General features: G+C 35.3%; 1 protein-coding gene across 8 annotated transcripts in view; it reads right to left on the reverse strand.

The window, feature by feature from the left end:
• The window catches only part of LOC145292090 (high affinity cAMP-specific and IBMX-insensitive 3',5'-cyclic phosphodiesterase 8B-like), a 973,128-nt gene that overhangs the window by 346,872 nt on the left and 605,235 nt on the right, over window positions 1–21,021 (reverse strand). For all 8 annotated transcript variants that reach the window (XM_080138173.1, XM_080138174.1, XM_080138172.1 and 5 more), the window contains exon 5: window positions 18,898–18,955. In XM_080138173.1, the coding sequence (XP_079994299.1) occupies window positions 18,898–18,955 (58 nt within the window). The remainder of the gene's footprint in view (window positions 1–18,897; window positions 18,956–21,021) is intronic.

Here is a 21,021-nt window from a genome sequence, read left to right on the forward strand (position 1 = left end):
TTTGATCTGCACCGACCAGACACTGGCTGGCGTTAACTAACTTATTAATGTCACCTACACTGACAAAACACTGGCTGGCAGTAAATAACTTATGAGTATTCTGATCTTTACCAACTATAGACTGGCTTGCAATAAGTAACTCTGCATTCTGATCTGCACGAATTAGACACTGGCTTGCAAAAACTAACTCATTAGTACTGTGGTCTTTACCCACCAGACACTGGCTAGCGATAAACAACTTATCAGTATTGTGATGATGATCGTTTGTGTGACACCGGACGTTGGACAAGTAAATTAATATTTAGATAATCTGATCTAGGAAGAGTTCTTTTTATTTTTTTCGGAGAAAGTATATCTTGATGGCAAAGCCATCAAAGATGTCGAAAAGTTCTGTTACCATAATGATACTATTAGATCACAGGGTGGATCAGATGCTGGTGTGATTGCAAGTGTTAGGAGAGGATGGAGTAAAAGTTCAGGGAACTTCTGCCGTTACTAACTAGCAGAGCGTTACCACTGTTGACCAAGAAAAGAGTCTATCAGACCAGTTAGGATTGAGGACATGAGTTGTATGAAGAGAAATGAGATCAGAATGATATAATGGATGTATAATGCGTGTTAAAGACATGTTTAGATCTGAGGAACTCAGAGGAAGATTAAATCTGGATTATGTAGATAGGCATGTGCGGAACAAGAGATTTCGATGGTATGGCCACATTGAAAAATTGAATCTGAGTTCTTGGGTTAGTATATGTAGAACAGTTGTGATAGCAAGGTCAAGTTTTCAAGGAAAGGCTAAAGGAAACATGTGAGGTAGTGATAAAATGTAATTTAAAGAAAAAGGGATAAATAAAGACCTGTCCAGAGATAGGTTAGTTTAGAAATAACGTTCTAAAAGCCATTCAATAATGCTAGAATGTTAAATAAACGATTAAACCGATTTGATGATATTATTTCTCAGTAAATTATTCTTGTACAGGGTGGAATGATGAAATTCTCGCCATAAGAAAGATGACATGATTCCATTTCCGTTTGATGAAAACCGGTTTTCTTTTTTGTTGCAGACCATCTACTAATTGGCCAGTTGTTTACAAATCCCTACAGCAATAGGCATCTTCTGTTATGTCTGAAAGTAACACAACTGTCTGATATGAAGGGTTTTCCCCACATTGATCAAAACTAATTGCTTTCAAGATACCCTGGCACGAAAGGCTGCTGACGGCTTTGCTTTGATGAATTTCACTTTATTTATATGAAAAAGACCAACAAACACACGAAAGGATGGAATAGAGGGAATTTTATAAAAGTCAATCAAAATAAATGTAGAGACGTCGTCCGTTTGCAAATCGTAGATATTATGATCTAGAGAGTATATAAAAAGTTGTAAAAAATAGTAACCCTCTTAAGAGCCCCCCCCCAGCCTTTCTTGGACATACAAAAACGTGTGCGACCGTTTTGCCTTTTATATATATAGGTAGATGGAGCTCCTCCACACTTTGCTGTTGTTGTTCGTGAATGGCTGAAACCCAATTTTTTGGAAGATCGATGGGTCATTGCAATTTGCACGAATGACCGGCCAGAACTTCTGACTTAATGCCCTGCAGATTTTTTTTTTCTCTGGGGTTGGCTAAAAGAGCAAGTTTACTCAACCAAACTAAGAAATTTAGAAGAGCTTAAAGGGCAAAGACGTGAAGTTATGGCAATCATTCCGCAAGAGTTTCTTATAAAATCAGTTCATGTGATTCCTGGTCGACTTGTAAAACTGGTGGCGAATGAAGGCGCCTATATTGAATTTTAAGATAAAAGTGCATGCATTATACTTTCTTCAAATATTCATTAATTGTATAAATTATATTTCAAAAATAAATTGTATGTATTTTAAAATAGGGAGTTACTTTACAATCACCTAGTATATTTTAGGCCATGCCATTTCGTAGTTAAATGCTTCTCATCAGAAGTTGAGAAGGGACAGAATTATTTTGTATAATTTTGTCCCTTCACAACTTCTGATGAGAAGCATTTAGCTTCGAAATTCCATGACCCAAAGAGGTTTCTTTTTTCTTAATCTTCCCCATTTTAATTATTTTCCTTATTGTTCTTGTGATATAATTGAGTTATACATAACTTTTATTCCTCATCTTTCATTTAATATATATATGTATATATATATATATATATATATATATATATATATATATATATATATATATATATATATATACACATTATATTATCTGATTAATTCTATAAAGAAAAGAAAACACTACTTTCTCACCTGAGACACTCCTATTTCCATCAATCCGGGGTTAATGAGTACAGATTTATAAACAACTGAAACACACAAACATAAGTAAGCAGACTCTTCTGCCAGAGGAGTTAGAAGAGGAGAAAAGAAAAAAATATTAGAGCTTATATAATCCTAAGTCTTCGCACGGACAGAAAATCCATAACAAGAGAATTAATGATTACAGAAAATGTTGACCCATTGTGCCAGACGCGTGCTTCAAGACACAACATTAACGCGAAATCTTTATCCATTATCTATATATAAAACAGAAAAAATATTGTCTGTGCTTACATTTTTCTCATTCAATGCAGCTCATACCAATTAAACGCCACTGTAACATGAGGATTATTTACAGCAAAATAGAATGAAAACTAGCATTGATGGATTTCTGATTAAAACACTGAACTCTAACTTTAGGACACATCAAACAAAGTAGATTATTCTCCCTTTTAACATCTACGCAAGAAATATATTTTTCTTTAAGCAAATATTGTTAATATCTCTGTGTGCAATGGATAAAAGTATAATCAGTTCTAACTGATAGTTTTCTAGGGGTTGAAGGTTCAATTTCCAGCATGAGTGATACTAAGAATATATAATTAAAAATTAGTTAAGACTTTTATCTGGTCATGTTTGACAGAATGAGAACCATCTACCCCCGTTGATTAAATAATGTGTTAGGTTTGAATTTTCATAGAGATTCGGTTCTGGCTGTGATCTTAAACTATATCCGATGGTGAGACCCCAGCTTGTGGGCTTTGGGGAGTGTGAAGCCACCCCTTATTTGCCATTAGTCCCAAGTCCACTCTGATCCGGAGTGGTAGTACTCGTCAGGGTCATAATTATGGGTAAAATAGAAACCGACTTAAAAAAAATTAATATATTCTATTAAAAAAGTTTTTGTTCCAAATTACTGGATTCGGCATTAAATGACCTGAAAAGGGTTGATATGCCGTAAAACAAAAACAACCATCATACAGATTCCCAACTTTGACGAAATGCACCCCGAAATGATCGGAGGTTACATCGGTCGAGACGTTGTGAGAATAATATCTAAGATAAGAACAGCAGTCTGGATACTCCAAATAATCAATCCTCATCTAAAAAGCTGAAATATTTCATCATTTTTTCATTCATATTCAATCTTTATTATTTAAACTTCATTCTACAGAGATCCACAAAATACCATTTTTCATCGTATAAATTTTTGGTTTTGGTAAAGCGGCATCACCATAATCTGATAGCTTTACAATTGAGAGCATTAAATATTAAACCATGCAACTCAAACTTTGGATCCTGTATATCATTTTTTTTTATCACAATTGCCACGCACAGTTAATTGACTTGATTTGGTTGTTTAGTTTTGCGGCATATCAACCCTGATCATTTTGGTAAAAGTTTTATGCATCAAGTTCTTTATATCTTTGGATATTTATTTATAGTGTTTTGTTTAGTTGTTTTGTACAGAAAAATTGTTTCTTTTGCTTTTGGCTTTACAGAACATGATCAAAGAGAGAGAGAGAGAGACAGAGGAAAACACAATAATATCAATGTTTGGGGTCAGATAGTCGATATCATCAAACAGCCTGATCTGGTAGCACCAACCGCAACTAATTAATGTTTTTACAATTATTCATTAAAAATTATACTTAACATATTTCTTTTATTTACCCCAAGTAAAGAATATTTCTACTGAAACCTTAAGGTATAGCGTGATTAGATGTCAGATTTATAAGGAGAATCCTACGTGGTGAGTTATGCAGCAAGATGTTTGTTTACATTACAGTTAAATGTCTACATGTGGATACAGTCAGAGAGACAAGGAGCTGCGAAAGAATTCCAAAGGTAATGTCATTTAAATTAATGGAGTTTTCCGAAAGTTTAGTTCATTGGAAGATGGAAAACAAATTTTTTTGTGATGAAAATGAGATATATCGTTTTCAAGTGTAAATAATTGTTTTGAATAAAGAAAAGTATGTCATTTTTTTATCAAACGACACGTATTCGACTTATTAAATCTGCAATTTTGACTGTTAAATGACGAAATTACAATTTTATGCAAGCTGCATGTCTGCATTAAACTAAACAATTGTATTATTACTATTAACAAAATTGTGGGTGTCAAAAACTTTGTCACACGCCGTTGTAATTGTCTATCGATCTTTTAATGCTGATTAGAAATGGCAGAATTTTGCTAAATTTACTGCATCCACTATTAACTATTGTTATCATACCAGCTCCAGCTCTCCCCTGTGCTCCAATGGTATCACCAAGATAACAAAACTTCTGGACAACCTAAATAATCACGTCATTCAAATATACTTTCTTATTCGTCCATGTTTTTTGTTCTTGGTAGTCACCACTTATCAAGACGCGAAGGCCACTTGAGCATAAGGGTCAATGAGTGTACCGGAATAACAGCATAATAATAGTTAGTGGTGGAAATGGAAGTAGAAATAGATTATTATGGAACGGAAGCTAAACAAGAGTTTGTTTACATTGGACTTGAAAACGACCTTACACATAAGCTGGTTATCACCTCTTGTAATTCAACTGCATTTCTTGTGAAGTCAATGGCTACAAGTATCAGAAAAATATGAATTGCTCTCATCTCTATTTCCACAAAGTAAGTAGGTAAACTTTCCTATTTTGGGGTGGGTTGGGTATTTTCAACACTATAACTACTTTGGTCTTAGTTATTTCTTGCAACAACAACTGAGGGTTCTGCAGCTTTATCCAACTTCATTTTACTCACAGCTTCCTATACCATTTCTTCCTCAGTTCTTATAGCTGGTTTATATACTGCTTCTGCAACTTCTAAATTCTCTCTGTTCTGTTAGAACTCAGTATTCAACAATTTCTCATAATAGTATGACCCAGCATTCCTCTTGCCTTATTCGTTTGTTGCTAGACTCCATTATCATTTAAAATCCATTTCTTTCCGACAATATTCATATTTAACATTGCCACCTCCTTAGCTATCTTGGATATTTCATTATTCTAGTAATCCTTTGTAGTATATCTGGAAACCTTTTATATATATATATATATATATATATATATATATATATATTCAAGCACGTCTTATTGAACACGACACAGTCATTCTTTTTTCCGATAATTCTGGATATCTTTTCTATTCGCCAAGTGGTCTTTTTTATTTCAGCTTCAATGTGTATAAAATGGCGCCCAAAAATTGTTGTTCAGCCATATTCTACTCACGTGCTTTCTATCGGTGTATCTGATTATTATCAGGTGACATGATAATCAGATGCACCAATAGAAAGTGCTTGAGTAGAATATGGCTGAACAACAACTTTTGGGCGCCATTTTATATAATAATCCAGCGGAAATAAAAAAGACCGCTTGGCAAATAAAAAGATATCCAGAAAAATCGGAAAAAAGAATAACTCTGTCGTGTTCAATCAAACGTGCTTGAATAATGACTTGCTGAAAAAATATACAAATTATATATATATATATATATATATATATAAACCAAATTAAGCACATAACCATTAAAAGTGTGAGAAAAATATGGGCATAAAAGGAAAGGAAAGAAGATGAATGTTAAACGTAGCTTGCTTTATAAATTGATCTTCTTTTGCTTTTCTCTCTGTCATCAGACATGTATCCTTATTCCTTCAACTTTTTTCCCCCACTTGCTCTATCGTTTCCACTTTTCTTTGATACACTTCTCGGCTTCTTCATTCCATCATCATACGTCATCTTCTGTCTTGGAGATCCCTTTCATCCATGCTCAGATCTGGTTTGTTACCTATAACGATCTATCTATTTAGACAAGCCCGTTCCACAGCAGACATCCTCACTGTGATCTCTGAACGTATATACCATTCACTGGACAAAGCGGGGGAAGGCAGAGCGGTAGCTCTAGATATATCTAAGGCTTTTGACAGGGTATGGCATGAGGGTCTCCTCAGTAAAATCAGATCATACGGTATCACTGGTAGAATACTTAACATAATTAAATCCTTCTTAGATAAGAGAAAAATCCAGGTTGTCCTCGACGGTCGCACATCTAAACAATATGATATAAATGGGGGAGTGCCCCAGGGTTCTATCCTTGGACCTCTATTGTTCCTGATATTCATAAATGACCTCCCCGACAACATTGCCTCTGAGATGGGTATATATGCTGATGACACTACACTCTATGGCAGACACGACAGGAAGACGAATGAACACATTTCTAAAGAAATGGCAGAAACACTAGAGGAAGACCTCCAATCTGTAGTGGAATGGGGACAAAAGTGGTTGGTCGCGTTCAATGCTGCCAAGACTAAACTAGTTTCATTCAATAATTACAAGAAACCCTCTCTACCACCCATAGCAATGGCCAACGACTCTTTATCTGAGAGTCCATCTTTCAAACTCCTTGGCCTAACGTTCACAGGAAACATGAGTTGGAACAATTACATTGAAGGCATTGCCAGGGCCGCTGCAAGAAAGGTAGGCTCTCTCTACCGTGCTAGAAAACTACTAACACCCGAAAGTATCCTGTACCTCTATAAGGCCACCATTCGCCCATGTATGGAGTATTGCTGCCACATCTGGGCTGGTGCATCTGCTACTAGTCTCTCGCTCCTTGACAAGGTTCAAAAGAGAGTCGCAAACCTGATAGGCCCTGAACTGGCATCTAAGCTTCAGCCTCTGTCCCATCGACGAAATGTTGCATCCCTCTGCCTTTTCTACAAGTATTTTAGTGGTGAATGCTCTGACGAACTGCAATCACTTGTGCCCCCACGACGCGAGCACCCTCGACAAACCCGACAGGCTACTAGATCCCACCCCCACACTGTAGAGGTCCCTAGATGTAAAAGATCTTTTTACTCCAATAGTTTCTTCCCCAGAACCGCAAGACTCTGGAATTCCATTCCAGGTCCCTGCTTCCCCAACAGTACTGACGTGCAGAAGTTCAAGTGTAACGTGAACCGACACCTTGCTGCCCAAATCCCTACATAGTACCCCAGTAGTTGTTGCCCCTGATAGTAGCCCCCTACACCAAAGTGGCAATTTGCCTTGTTTGGGGTGAAAATGTAATAAAAAAATAAAAAAAAAAAAATCTTGCAACTTATTCCACTGTTTTGTTATATTCTCAGAATGAATCTGGGAACAGAAGACTTATGCAGATTTCACATGTTCTTCGTTCAATTTTTGTATCTTCCTCATTTCGGATAAACTATTTTCTTTATTTTATCAACTTTTTTTTTTTTCAAACAAAGGAATCACCACTTATCAAGGTTCGGCAGCCACTCGATAAAAATGGTTAATGAGACAATATCATAGCAATAGTTAATAGTTGAAAATTTGGTAAATTGGATTACTTAAGGTGCCGGCTCATCAAGAATTTGTTTACGTTAGACTTGAAGATGACCATATTGTAGTCAGCTGGAAAGCAGTCAAATGGAAGAGAGTTCCACAAACGTGCAGTTCTAAGAAAGAAACTTTGTTCATGGAATCCACGTTTCGGTTTACACACAGGTAAAGGGTTTGGTTGTTTTGTTTTACAGCATGTCAACCCTTTTCGAATTTAATGCCAAACCCAGTTATTTTGGAAATAGTATTTATGTTGCATCCAGTTATTCTGTAGAAGGTTTTTATTCTTCAAGATCTTTATATCTTCAATTGCTAGTTTGTAGTGTTTGGTTTGGTTGTTTTATAGTGGATTTTATCGTTTTTGTTCCCTGCCCTGCAGAACATGAATGAGTTTTGCAATGAGAGAGTAAAAAGGGTTACAGTATTAATGTTTGGTACACTTTTAGTTAGGAAACCAGTCAGGAAGTGGGAGAGATAGAAAGAGAAAGGGAAATAGGAAGAAGGAAAAGGGGAAAAAGTTGGGTGTCGTTTTTGTTTTTAGTTTTGCAGAACATAATTAAGTTTTACAAAAGGAAGTAGAAAAACGAAAAGCATCAATGTTAGGTGCATTTCGTCTAAGGAAGCCAATATCTTCAGACAGCCTGATCTGGTAGCACAGATAAAGAGTGGGGAAATTATTGTTAGTGGTTTCAACTAGACGAGTGTTTTTTTGTGAAAGCTTAAAATCGCAAATAACTTTTTTAAGCAATGTCCCAATTTCTTCATCAAATATTACTTCCACATCACTCAAATCCATACTTATCACTTCCTCCATTAACGCGTATTTAGCAGCAGCTATATGACACGTATGCAAATGACCTTGCTGGTGCATGACCTGACATCACAGCAGAGGAAGAGAAGGAAAAGAAAAGTAGAGCGAAAAAAAGAACACACGTGTGCGGTAACAGCGAGGAACCACATAGGCGAGGATTTGGAAGCGATAAGTCAGTGCAAGAATAACTTTTAAAATAAGTGCAATCCAAACTTTGAAAAAAAAATGGTCAGACGACCATGTGCGATTGGATGAGCTGCAGACATAGCAGAACAAAAAAGAAAGCTTAAAAAAAAACCTGAGACACGAGGCAAAGACAAGCTGGCATGAGAGATTCATCTGTGTAGCGACAGGACATGAAAACATGCTGACATATGAGAAAAAAAGCACATGTTCGACATAGCAGAGTTTTGTCAAGGATATGGCGAACTGAGAGTCTTTTCAAACAAGATGCAATGCTTTGTTTGGAAAGTACCGTTAATAAATGCCTTTCATTTCAGCTAGAAAAAAAACGAGTCGAATTTCTTTCCTTTTTTTTTTGTCCCCTTATGACTGCTTCTACACACAACACGTGGTTCCGTGTTAACATGTTACGACAATGGTACACCATGTTTTCTTTAGTCTTCTCCTGTCCACTGATTTACTATCTCAACTACTTTCTCTTTAGCTCAAGAGTTTTCTTAAATATAAAATCATAATTAACTGGGTTTATTCTGTATCAAAATTTCTTCACTAAATATTACTTTCATATTAGGAGCTTTCTGCTTATTTTCATTATCAACAGATAATCTACTTGGGCCTTTGCTGTACCTGACTCATGTAATGAGATGGCTTTCCTTTTGATTAAAAACGGTGTTTTAAGCCAAATATGTCAATGATAATCATGTTTGAACACCAGTTCCTATCAGATCACCAGAGTTAAGCAACGATGAGCCTGGCCAGTATCAGATGAGTGAACATTTGAAACTTCCAGATGCTGTATGTGCTCTCCGCTTATCTCGGCATTGCTTCCAGTCATCCTGGACTTCTCTTTACCACTGGACTCACAGTGCCAATTCAGGAGAGGTGTGGTTGGGGATTGTGCAACCCTTGCCTCACAGTGCACAGCTGCCCCTACAGGAGGTATCCTTTGTCTTTCGAGACTGAACGGAGGCATCGGATGTCAATGACAAGACTAAATTATAAAATTCCTTCTCCTTTTTGCATTCCTATTACTAAATCTATTTCCTCCATGCACACTCTCAAAATAACCAGGAGTATTTTCAATGCGACATTTACATATCCTGTCATAGCAAGTACTTCTTTCTCATCGACCTTACTAATTACTGCAATAAGCTTGTCGTAAAACTCGTTTTTAACATCATCATTCAAACCACATGATGCATAAACAAATATAAATGTGAACATTTTAGTCGGCAAATATCAATTTCATCAATATGATTCACTCACATGCTTGACTTCAATCATTTTATTCACCCATCTTTTTGCAAAATTTCAACAACGCCCGTTCCTTTATCGATCAATACAGCTTATATCTTGTGTTCTTTCATTACAGCAGATTTAACTTTGCAATTTAGTTTTTCAGACACAACACAGATACAAATAAACTGAACAATCTCACGGAACCTTCACACATAAGCTTCCAGCCTTTAAACTACGTGGTCTAAAATACGACCAAATTTCTTTGGAAGTCATTTCCTGATTCGAAGTCATAAAACTAATCTTTAAAATTTTTATTCCCACCACATTGCATAAACGAATATGAAGATTTTCTAACTTCATCAATATGATTCCATCACTTACATGATTTCAATCATTTTATCTATTTCGCTTATGTACACAATTCAATCATTTTATCGATCCATTTCTCTGCAATCATAATTTACTATTCCAATCATTCTGTGAACCACGATTTTGTTGTACGTATAAATTGGATAACGTATTTAAAATAAAATAGTATAAAACAATTTTTTTGATGATCAACAATTCAAAAATAATTAAATTAAAAAAAGAATGAAAAAATTTATGACATGAGTAGTAACAGAGTTTCACTCTAAATTAAAAAAAAGTCAATAATGGATGGGTTTTTTCTTTAGGTCATCAGAAATGATAATTACACGCTAAAAAAATGAAATATTAATGTAATTCTATCATTTTACATGAATATTTCAGTAATATATTTCGATAAATTATAAAGGTAAACACTGACAACTCATTTTTGTTTTTGCCATGAAAACATAATTTCTTGATGATTAATAATTAAAAAAAAAATCATCTGAAATAAAAATGAACAAAAAAAAAAAAAGAATTATGACTTAAGTATTGACAGAGTTTCAGTTAAAGACAGCCATTATAATAAAATGTATGGATGTAGTTAATATAATGGTCAGTATTATTTAATATTAGGTTCTTTTAAATGATATTCTGAGATTTGGTTACAAACATTAACATAAAATGGTCATTATATAGTATTTCTGTTTTTAATGTGATCCACAGCTTACAAAACTTCACAACCACTGCAAGAGATGGTCAAAAGAATTTATGTATTAAACGTACCAAGTAGGCAAATGTTTAGATTTTTAAAGATAGCGTGTGACCAGCTGAACAGTTATCTTCCATTAGAATGAATCGCGTATGTATGTAGATAATAGTTAAACAATATTTATTATCAAATAATTATTTATAGCTTTTGAATGAGCATTTTTAAGTCATCTAGGTAAGTCATCTAATCTAAGCTTAATGCAAAGTTCATGTTCATATGATATGTTGAATGGTGTTGAAACTATATTATCTGCTTTATATACGGAGTGTCCAAAAAGTCACTGAAAAGTTTTGAACTTAAATACATTTTTATTTTTGCTGTTATCTTTCTGTCATTTTAACAAAATCTTTCTGTCATTTTAACAAAATCAAAATGCAAAATTCAAATAATCTTTATTCATGAAAAATAATGTCTTTTAAATGCTGTCCATTTTCAGTTTCGCGTATTTATGCTCTTTCCAAAACATTATTCATGACAGATTGCAGAATCTCTAAATTGCGATTTAACTCCCTTATTTCGTTCCTGATATTTTCCTTCAATTTTTGCAGGGTTTCAGGTGCCCAGACATTATTTTTCATGAATAAAGATTATTTGAATTTTGCATTTCTGTTTTAGAAAAATTCACAATGTCTTAGTCAGATTATATTAAAATTGCAGAAAGACATAAAAAATAAAGAATCAAAACCCTTCAGTGACTTTTTGGACACCCTGTATAACATAAACACTCAGATTTGGGTTAAATGTCTGGAGGAGGGGGGGTGAATCGTACAACCAGCTAAACAGTTATGTTTAACACTGATAATTCTAGTAGGATGAAACGTATACAAATGTGGATAATACTTTTAAAATATTTATGCAAAAAAAAAAAAAAAATTATTAGAACTCCATTCCGCCAATACCACAACTCGTATCAACTCCTCTTAACTTAAACTGGCAATGCATACAAATGATCCGGCTACAAACTAAAGTTTTCTATTTTTCCCTTTTGATAATCCCATCATCTGCAAGAGGCACTGCCGCTTGTGTAAGTCATGTCTTTCATTACCATCCCCAACCCCTGATTTCATCAACACAAATAGTGCAGCTGAGTGCGGGCCTCTTCATTTGGGCGCTCCTGTGGAAGGAGGACAGCAATTTCCTCTATGGGAAAATTATGTTCAAAATCATCAATACTGACTTTAGACTGTTCAGTTGTCTGCTTTCTGGTAGTCTTGAATGGTATACGCATTCCTGGAAGAAGATGCAAATTCTTTACATGATGAGGGATTTCATCAACCATCACCGAGTGTGGAATGTTCATTCCGGTCACCTGACCTATCCTGGATTTGCTCATAGACATGATGCAAAGGATTTTGACTCAAACAGCATCTCCCACTTGGTGTCGTCCCCAGACGTCTTATGGATCAGGGCTGGCCACGGAATCAATACCCTGTATGCGGACATTGTAGGGGCATATAGCATTGGATGACACCGTCAATGTTGAAACACTTTGGCACAACGTTCTACCAGTAATTGTTTCCTAGCAACAATGGTTTTCATACTTCTGTCGCTTCTCTTAAATACACCGTTTCCTCTTGGTTTGTAAGAACACTGTAATCAGAGCCATATACCCCAATCTTTCAGGAATTGTTAAGTATTGTATGGTAAATGCAGTGCCATTGTCCATTAGTATTTATACTGGTAGGCTTTGCTTATAAATTATAGACTAGCTGGTGTACTATGCTTGGTAAATCTTGCTGACATAAAGACCAACATATCACAAATTGCGAAGGATGATAATGAGTGGTCACTACCATGATGAGTGATGTCCACACTTAACCTGTTCCAATTGTCCTCTCCATCAAGCCTCTTCTTGCACAGATTCAGGATCAGTCTACTAAAATGCTACATGTCATACTAAAATGCTACTGCCATTAATACGTCAGCTTTTGAGACATTTGGGTCCTTTCATTTGGCAAAGTATAACATACATTTTATCATGGGATGTCCACTCTGATGATGAATGTGTGCGATTTGCTTAATGTTTAACTGATGTACAGTGGATGATCTCAACTTTGATTTTTACTTTGTTGAGCCACAGCTGTGGTACTCTCATTAGCTAGTCAGCTTTGTTGTAAGCTAACTTGACAAGTGCTACATCTACTATTAGCCCATATTCTTTAACCACATCTACAAGAATGCTGAGCCATTTTCCTAGTAGCATTTTGCTGGCTGCCTTGGTCATATATCGCAACTTCTTTGTCAGGGCATCCATTGATCATTGGTAAACACAGGCTGAATATGTTCTGATATGTGGTGCATTCAGCTGTCATTGGAATGCCAGGTTAATTGCTTTTAATACTGCAGCCAGTTCTTCCAGGTTAATGTGTTGCACATTACTTGCATCTTGATGACGTCTCTGTCAGCGTCTAGCATGACCTCAGTGGAAAGTGAGCTTGCATCCACCCAAACTATAAACTCATTTCCGTTCACACACTGTACAAGATCATTTTGATTTATCCTGTTCAATGTTTCCATCACCGTACTATTAAGAGGAAGTCGTTCGTTTCATCATCCCAGAGGAAAATGACCAACCAGCTATCTGTATATTGAAAAGATACTTCACTGCGTCATGAGTTGAAAAGATTTTAAATTATCTTCTCTCCATATGCATCATAGTCTACCACCATCACTGTGAACGCACAATCCGAGCACTCATGCTCCTTCTGGAAGCCACTCAGGAGATTTACAGGCCAATCCAAATTTTGCCAAATGTTCCTTCACTCAATCTGCAGAGATGAAATGTAAATTGACAAAAATGTTGTTAATGTATGATGACGTGGCTCGTATTAACATAGCCTGGAAGATTAATTGTTCATAATAGATCGCATTATCATTGGTGCAATGTTCAGGTCAAACTCAATTCGCATGAGGCAATACCTTTGCCCCATAAACATCACTAAAAGGACCACAGTGATTTGTGTATATGCCCCTCAAGAAAAGTTTTCTTCAGGTCCAATATGCTAACATCTGAGTCCTTACGTCACTATTCCCACAATTTCTGTGCACATAAATCTGCATTTGCCATAAAAACGTCAACAATGTCACTTTGTTTTTTTTTTGTCTGTACTATGGCCGTTAACGTAATTAAGGCCTTTGCTGGACCTAACTCTTTTTTCTGAATACGGCACCAACCAACCATTTTTTAGCTAGTACTTTTTGCATTAAAGTTTGACTCATCGATTTTGATCACACCACACCTGGATGTATTTTCCATGTAGAAATAAACCTCATCAGATTCAGTCAGATGCATTCCCCCAACTTTTTAAGGGCATCAAATCCCAGTAAAAGGTCGAAACCTAACAGTTTTTCTCTGATGAGTAAAACCTCCATTGCCCACTGTTAGCTTAACTTGGTTGGTCTTATAGCATCACATAACCTCATTTGCAGTTATCACTTTAACAGTCTGGCATCTTCACTAACGGCATATCGGTTTGTTCATCAGGGTTTTGGAACAGCTGGTGTCAACCAGGGCTGTGCATAGACGTCTGTCGACAAGTACATGGATGACTGGATGCACCTCGTTTTTCACTTGCATGGGAAGTAGACTGGTGTTGACGTCTTTTTATTAGAGCATTTTTCTTCACATTCTGCAGCAAGGTGGCTGATCTAGTTACACTTAAAGCATTGTAATTTATGGTGTGATCTTCGGATGCTTGTCCCATTGCATAATCTTTGGCCACTGTTACAGATTATCCCTGTTCAGAGATTTACTGTGGACAGAACTTTTGCCTTCACCACAGTGTTCTCAGCTGCATCCTGTGTGAGCACTCTTGCTTGCATCAGACAAATCACCCATAGTCAAAGTTTTGATACCTAATGCCTGTTACAACTTCACTGAGATGCCGCTGGGGAGACCTGTAATAAATACTAGCTTCAATGAAATCTCAAGACCTTTTCCAGTGAATCCAGCCATTCCTGCAAGTTGCCGTATTCCTGCCCACTTACTTGTTTCAGATACAGTTCATGAAGGCCTCTTTTAACCAAGCTTCAATCACGTTGATATTCATCTGATAACCTTCGTCTATCTCCAGATAGAGTTGGAATGCGTCTCTCTATCTTCGAATATATTGGTAAAAGGCTAGCCACATCACATATTTCTGTAGTTTCGCAACAAGCTGTACCTTTTTGAGTCACCAGATTTTCATTGCCGTAGAAAAGCTTTATGTCACTGTCGAGCTTCACTTTTGCCATTTTAAAGAATTCAAAAACAACAAAAAAAAAAAATAAGTAGCATGTCGAAAGAGTTTGTATAAAAAAATAAAAACAGCTTGTTAGACCTTTGTCTCACCAACGCCGCAATTCGTACCAACTTCTTTTCACTTATACTGTAATTCTCAATGTCTGTCTGTTCTCTCTTTCTCTCTCTCTTTCTTGTCAAAACTCAACGACTGAATTCGCCCTTCTCATAGCCGCCATTCCCCTCATATGCAAATTAATGCTATGTGACCCATCTACAGACTGAACATTTTTCTTTTCTTTTTCCTTCCCTGATCCTGTCACCTGACATTATAGTCAGGCGCTACTGCTTTTGTAAGTAATGTCTTTCGTCACTTTCGTCATACAAAAGCTCAGAAGCAACAGCTGTCAGGAATGGAATGCCAATCTCAATCCGTATCTGGTCAGCCCATCTCTTTGGTCGTCATCATCTTGATCTTTCTTGAACGATATCTTCTTGATATGATTTCTTTACATAGCTGGAGTATGGTGCCGGGAAACATGCCCAAACAAGATTAATCAAGATAACGTTTTTGATGAATCTCTTAAGATTAGGCTTCTTATTTTATTATTATAATCCTTAGAGATGAGTAATTTGTATATTTATTTCATTATTTATTTATTTGCAGACTGTTATTCCCATCTTCATTGTTGTTGTCTCACGACATTTCACCCAACTGTTCCTCTGGCTTTTGTCCAATGATCGGATAGGAATGCTGAGTCTCTTAATTGTATCCTCAATAATTACTGCCTTGCTTTGGGGCCTGTGACGCAGTGGATAGAGGCGTTGAATCTCTACAGTTCCAGGTGAGCATTGTCTGAAGATAGCAGTTTCAATCCTAACCAAAGTCAGTCAAGGGATTAGTTACCCAAAAACGTAGTGAGATGACAACAACTATGGAAGGCAGTAATTACTGAAGATACAGTTAAGGGACTCAGCATTCCTATCTCGTCGCGGTTAACTTAATTCTTTCTTGGATCTGCATTTTTTAATCTATATCGCAAAATTTACACAAAGAAGACTAAGAAATTCAGATATCAGAACGAGGCCAATCCATAAAAAACATCTAAAAAATAGTATTCCTTGTAACACACTCACCAAACTAATCGATACTAAATATAACCAGGAATTATACAGAATCCTCGGATATTTTTTATTATTATCATCCTAAAGTCTTATGCTATGAGAAACCCCAAAATAAGAATTTCTATGCCCTTTTCATTCCAGCTTTCTCACTATAATTCCCATAACCTTGGTTGTATTTCTTAGACCTTAATTTTTTTTTTGTTGCTATTTCCGTGTGATATTCCTGCAATAACTATTGACAGATAAAGGTCCATTATTCCTAAACATACAATATTTATAAAGAAAGCTAAAAACGCAATCTTTATAGGAAGATAAAATGGTACAAAGAATCGTGTGATCCGAGGAAAGGGCATAAAGAATGTCACTTCAAAAGCTATAAAATGGAGATTATATATATATATATATATATATATATATATATATATATATATATATATATAGTCATGGGACGACTCCAATATTTTTCCTGATTCCGATACAATTACCGATTTTGATACAATTACTGATTCCAATTCTTTATAAATCTCTAAATATTGAACTATAAAGTTATTATTTTCCCGAACAATGTAAAAACGTACGTTAAATGTGCATATATTTTCGCAAACATAAAGCCACTTTTATTGGGAGCAACCTACAGATTTTAGCTTTACATTAAAATGAATAGACATTGATTATTTTATTATTAATATCAGTGAAAGATTTTGTTTTAAATAAAATCAAATAAAAAATAATTAAAGGAATCGTTTTTAGCATCGGAAAATAGGCACAATTTTTTCTGATTCTAATACCAATTCTGATACTCTCAAAAGTTCTGATTTTTCTGAGTCTATATTCCGATTAATATAACACTAATATATATATATATTAGTGTTCAGACAATTAATCGGAATCAGAAAAATCGGAACATTTGCGGATATCAGAATCGGTATTGGAAACAGAAAAATTTCTGCCTTTTTTTCTGATATCAAAACGATTCTTTTAATTAACTTTTTTATTTGATTTTGTTTACAGCAAAATCTATAATTGCTGGTAATAATGATAAAATAGCAAATATTTATCGATTTTTGACAACCAGTAAAACTAAGATCGATAGATCACCCCCCCCCCTCTCCACAAGTGTGTTTTTACGTGTAGGAAAATATCAGCACATTTGACATGTGTTTTCATGGTAAACAGGAAAAATAGCAACTTTATGATTAAAAATTTAGAGATTTATTCATAATCAGGATCGGTAATTCTATCAGAATCGGGATTTTAGCATGTAATTGTATCAGAATTGGGAAAATATCGGAATCGTCACATCACTAATATATATATATATATATATATATATATATATATATATATATATATATATTTATTTATTTTTAAAACAGTAATATCGTTTACTGTTTTAAAAATAAATAAATAAAAATATTATTTGCTTACGTCCAAAAATAAAAAATGGGCAATTCCTAAAAATCCGATCTTCAAGGTGAAGACGCTAACCTCAATATTGTTTAAAAAAAATCAACAACAAAAAAAAGCAACGTATATATATATATATATATATATATATATATATATGAACCTTTGAATGAAATGTCTTCTCTGGGCTCTGCCACATCTTGTGAAATAAAGAAAAACTTTGCATAAAGTAAAGATAAAAACACGCACACACACGTTTCATCCAAACGTGTCTGCTCAGCGTAAATCAGTTGTTTTTTTTTTTTGTTTTTTTGCATGATGTTAGACGTATAAATTTACTAATGTTCTTCATGGTGGTCGTGGTTTCATCCGTGCTTCATTGCAGTGTCCATTACTTTGCCTACCATTCATAAATACAGATCTCATCTGCACAAAATTTACTATGGAGTAAAAAGAGCAAGAAAACGGTCACGCATTGCATTGTATCCGTCTGCTGGACACCATTTTTAAAAGGAAGCTAATCGTTCCCGCTAATACATAACTTTACATTCACGTCATTTCAACCAACTGGCAGAGTTTGAGGTTCGATAAGAACAAACACTCCTCGCCCATGTTCTGTAATAATCGATGACTTCACCCTAAACCATTTATGACGTCATAGATGTTTATCTTCCTCCCACGTCGGGATGATGTAATAGTCTGAAAGGGCTACCTACTATGATTTAGCAGGTCTCAAACAGTAACATATCCAAAAATTAGGAAAAACAATCAGTTAGAAAAATAATAATTAATAAAAGAAAAGAAATTTATAAAATGAAGTGAAATCGCTATCTTACCCTTACTAAAAAAGAGATCAGTTAACAAGGGAGATAATTAAGTTCATGTAAGGAACATAATTCAAAATGTTGGACAAATTTTATTGCTCATCTAAACTTTATCAGAATGTTTTTCATTTATCATATTTTCCTACCTTATCGTTTTCCATAATTGTTGAACATGTTACTGTTTGCGGCATGGCAATTACATAGCTATCATTTGTTTTACTTGAAATTCAATATTTTTTCATAATTATAATATAGAAACACTAAAAAAAAAAATTCAAATTGAAAATCCACAACAGAAATGTAATTAAAAAAAAAACGATATTACTTTCATTTGAATTCACGTACCTTATTAAAACCAGCCTTGAGAAGCGGAATAATACAGGGTTCGTCTTTTTCAGCAGTACTGAAAGTAAATATCAAAAAAAATATTTGTAAAAATAGAAAAGATCAGATTTTAGAAAACAAAATAAAACAAAATAAAATTATTATTTATTTTTATACTAGTGGGACCTATGGAAATTCCACAGCGGTATCTTTCATATGCAATATATTGCTTCTGAACATTCTGTGGACGTCCAGCATGAATAGAAAGCCTGCGATACTGAAAGTAAATGTCCAAAAATATTTTTGAGAACAGAAAAACAGATTTTGGAAAACCAAATAAAATTTTAAAAATATTATCATATTTATTTTTATGTACGGTGATCATTTCATTTATTTTTATTTATTTAGTTATTTTTTTTACATAGGCATCATCACTTATCAAGGCCAAGAGGATAAGGGTTAAAGAGTGTACAGTAGAAATTGGACAATGTAGTAACTGTTAGTAGTGACGTTTCGGTAAATTTCTTAACTTATATGGAACGGCTCATCAAAAACTTGTTTACGTTAGACTTGAAGGCAACCATATTGTAGTCAGCTGGAAAGCAGAAAAACGGAAGACAATTCCATAGGCGTGCAGTTCTAAGAAAGAAGCTTTGATCACGGAATCTACGCTTAGGTTTAAGTACAGATAAAGAGTGGGGGAAACTAGTGATAATGTTTTCTGCTAGACGGGTGTTTCTTGTGAAAGTTTGGTGAGGGGGGGGACCACAAAATGGAGCTCAGCCTAGCACCTGCCATGAAAATAACGATAAAGCAGAGACAAACTCGCAACATCTTTTCTGTGAAAAAGAGGTTGCAGGAAAGAGAAAAGGACATCCCCCACAAGGCTACGAAGTCTATTTTGAACTTTATCAAGGCAGGATAAGTCCTTTCTAGCAGCTCCTGCCCAGATGTGGCAACAGTACTCCATCCTTGGAAGTACCTGGCTCTTATATAGATAGAGAATTGCATCAGCAGTGAAATATCTACTGGATCGATAGAAGGATCCCACCATTTTTCCAGCGGCCTTGGCAACAGATTTAATGTATGTGTTCCATTTAAGATCAGGAGTAAAGGTCAAGCCCAGAAGCTTGTCAAATCATGAGGACTCCCCAAGACATGAGCCATTCATTTCAATTGATGCCAGATGGGGATCAGAGCGTTAATGATGTAAAGATAAAAGCTTGGTTTTAGATGCATTAAAAGTAACAAGCCACCTCTTTCCCCATTGTACCACTTGCTCAAGATCATAGGAGAGAGATTCAGAGAGAACTTGGTCGTTTACGGTCTTAGATGTGCTACCATAGATAGTAGTGTCATCAGCATACATGTCTACAAATGATGTAAGGATGTGATTTGGAAGATCATTAATGTAGATCAGGAAGAGATTTGGGCCCAGGATGGACCCCTGAGGGACTCCAGCATTAATACTGTGAGCTTCTGATTTCTGTCCATCAACCACTACTCTTATGAATCTATCAGAGAGAAATAATTGAGAAGACATTTCCAGCTATACCATAGCTGGAGATCTTGTGAAGTAAACCTTTATGCCATACTCTATCAAAGGCCTTTGATATGTCAAGAGTAATTGCCCTAGAAACGTAACCTCCGTCGAGGGATTTGCTAATCATATGAGATATAACTGTAAGCACATCTGCTGTAGATCTAGCAGAAAGGAAACCATATTGCGTGTCACTAAGAAGGTTATTTTTGCTAAGATGGTTGATTACTTCTCTATTTAACACAGATTCCAGCAACTTACTTATGACACACAGGAGACTTATTGGCCTGTACTGTGAGGGAGATGACCGATCATCTGAATTCTTAAATATGAAGCATACTGATGAGATTTTCCAGGGTGACGGGAAGCAATTCGCCTTAAGACAACGTTTAAACAGTTTTGTAAGGATGGGCGCAAGTTCTGGTTGAAGTCTTTTGAGTACTTATAATATATAATTGGAATACCGTCAAGACCGGTTGCTTTACTGGAATCAAGGTTTTTGATTAACTTGGCAACATCACGTACAGATATTTGTATATCACATAGCATGTTTTCTGATACAGGAGGAAATATTGGATGTTGGCAGCCTTAGTCGCAAAGGTTAG

Source organism: Euprymna scolopes, chromosome 13, assembly GCF_053919585.1.
Source record: "Euprymna scolopes isolate OS-2025 chromosome 13, ASM5391958v1, whole genome shotgun sequence".
Lineage (NCBI taxonomy): Eukaryota > Metazoa > Mollusca > Cephalopoda > Sepiida > Sepiolidae > Euprymna > Euprymna scolopes.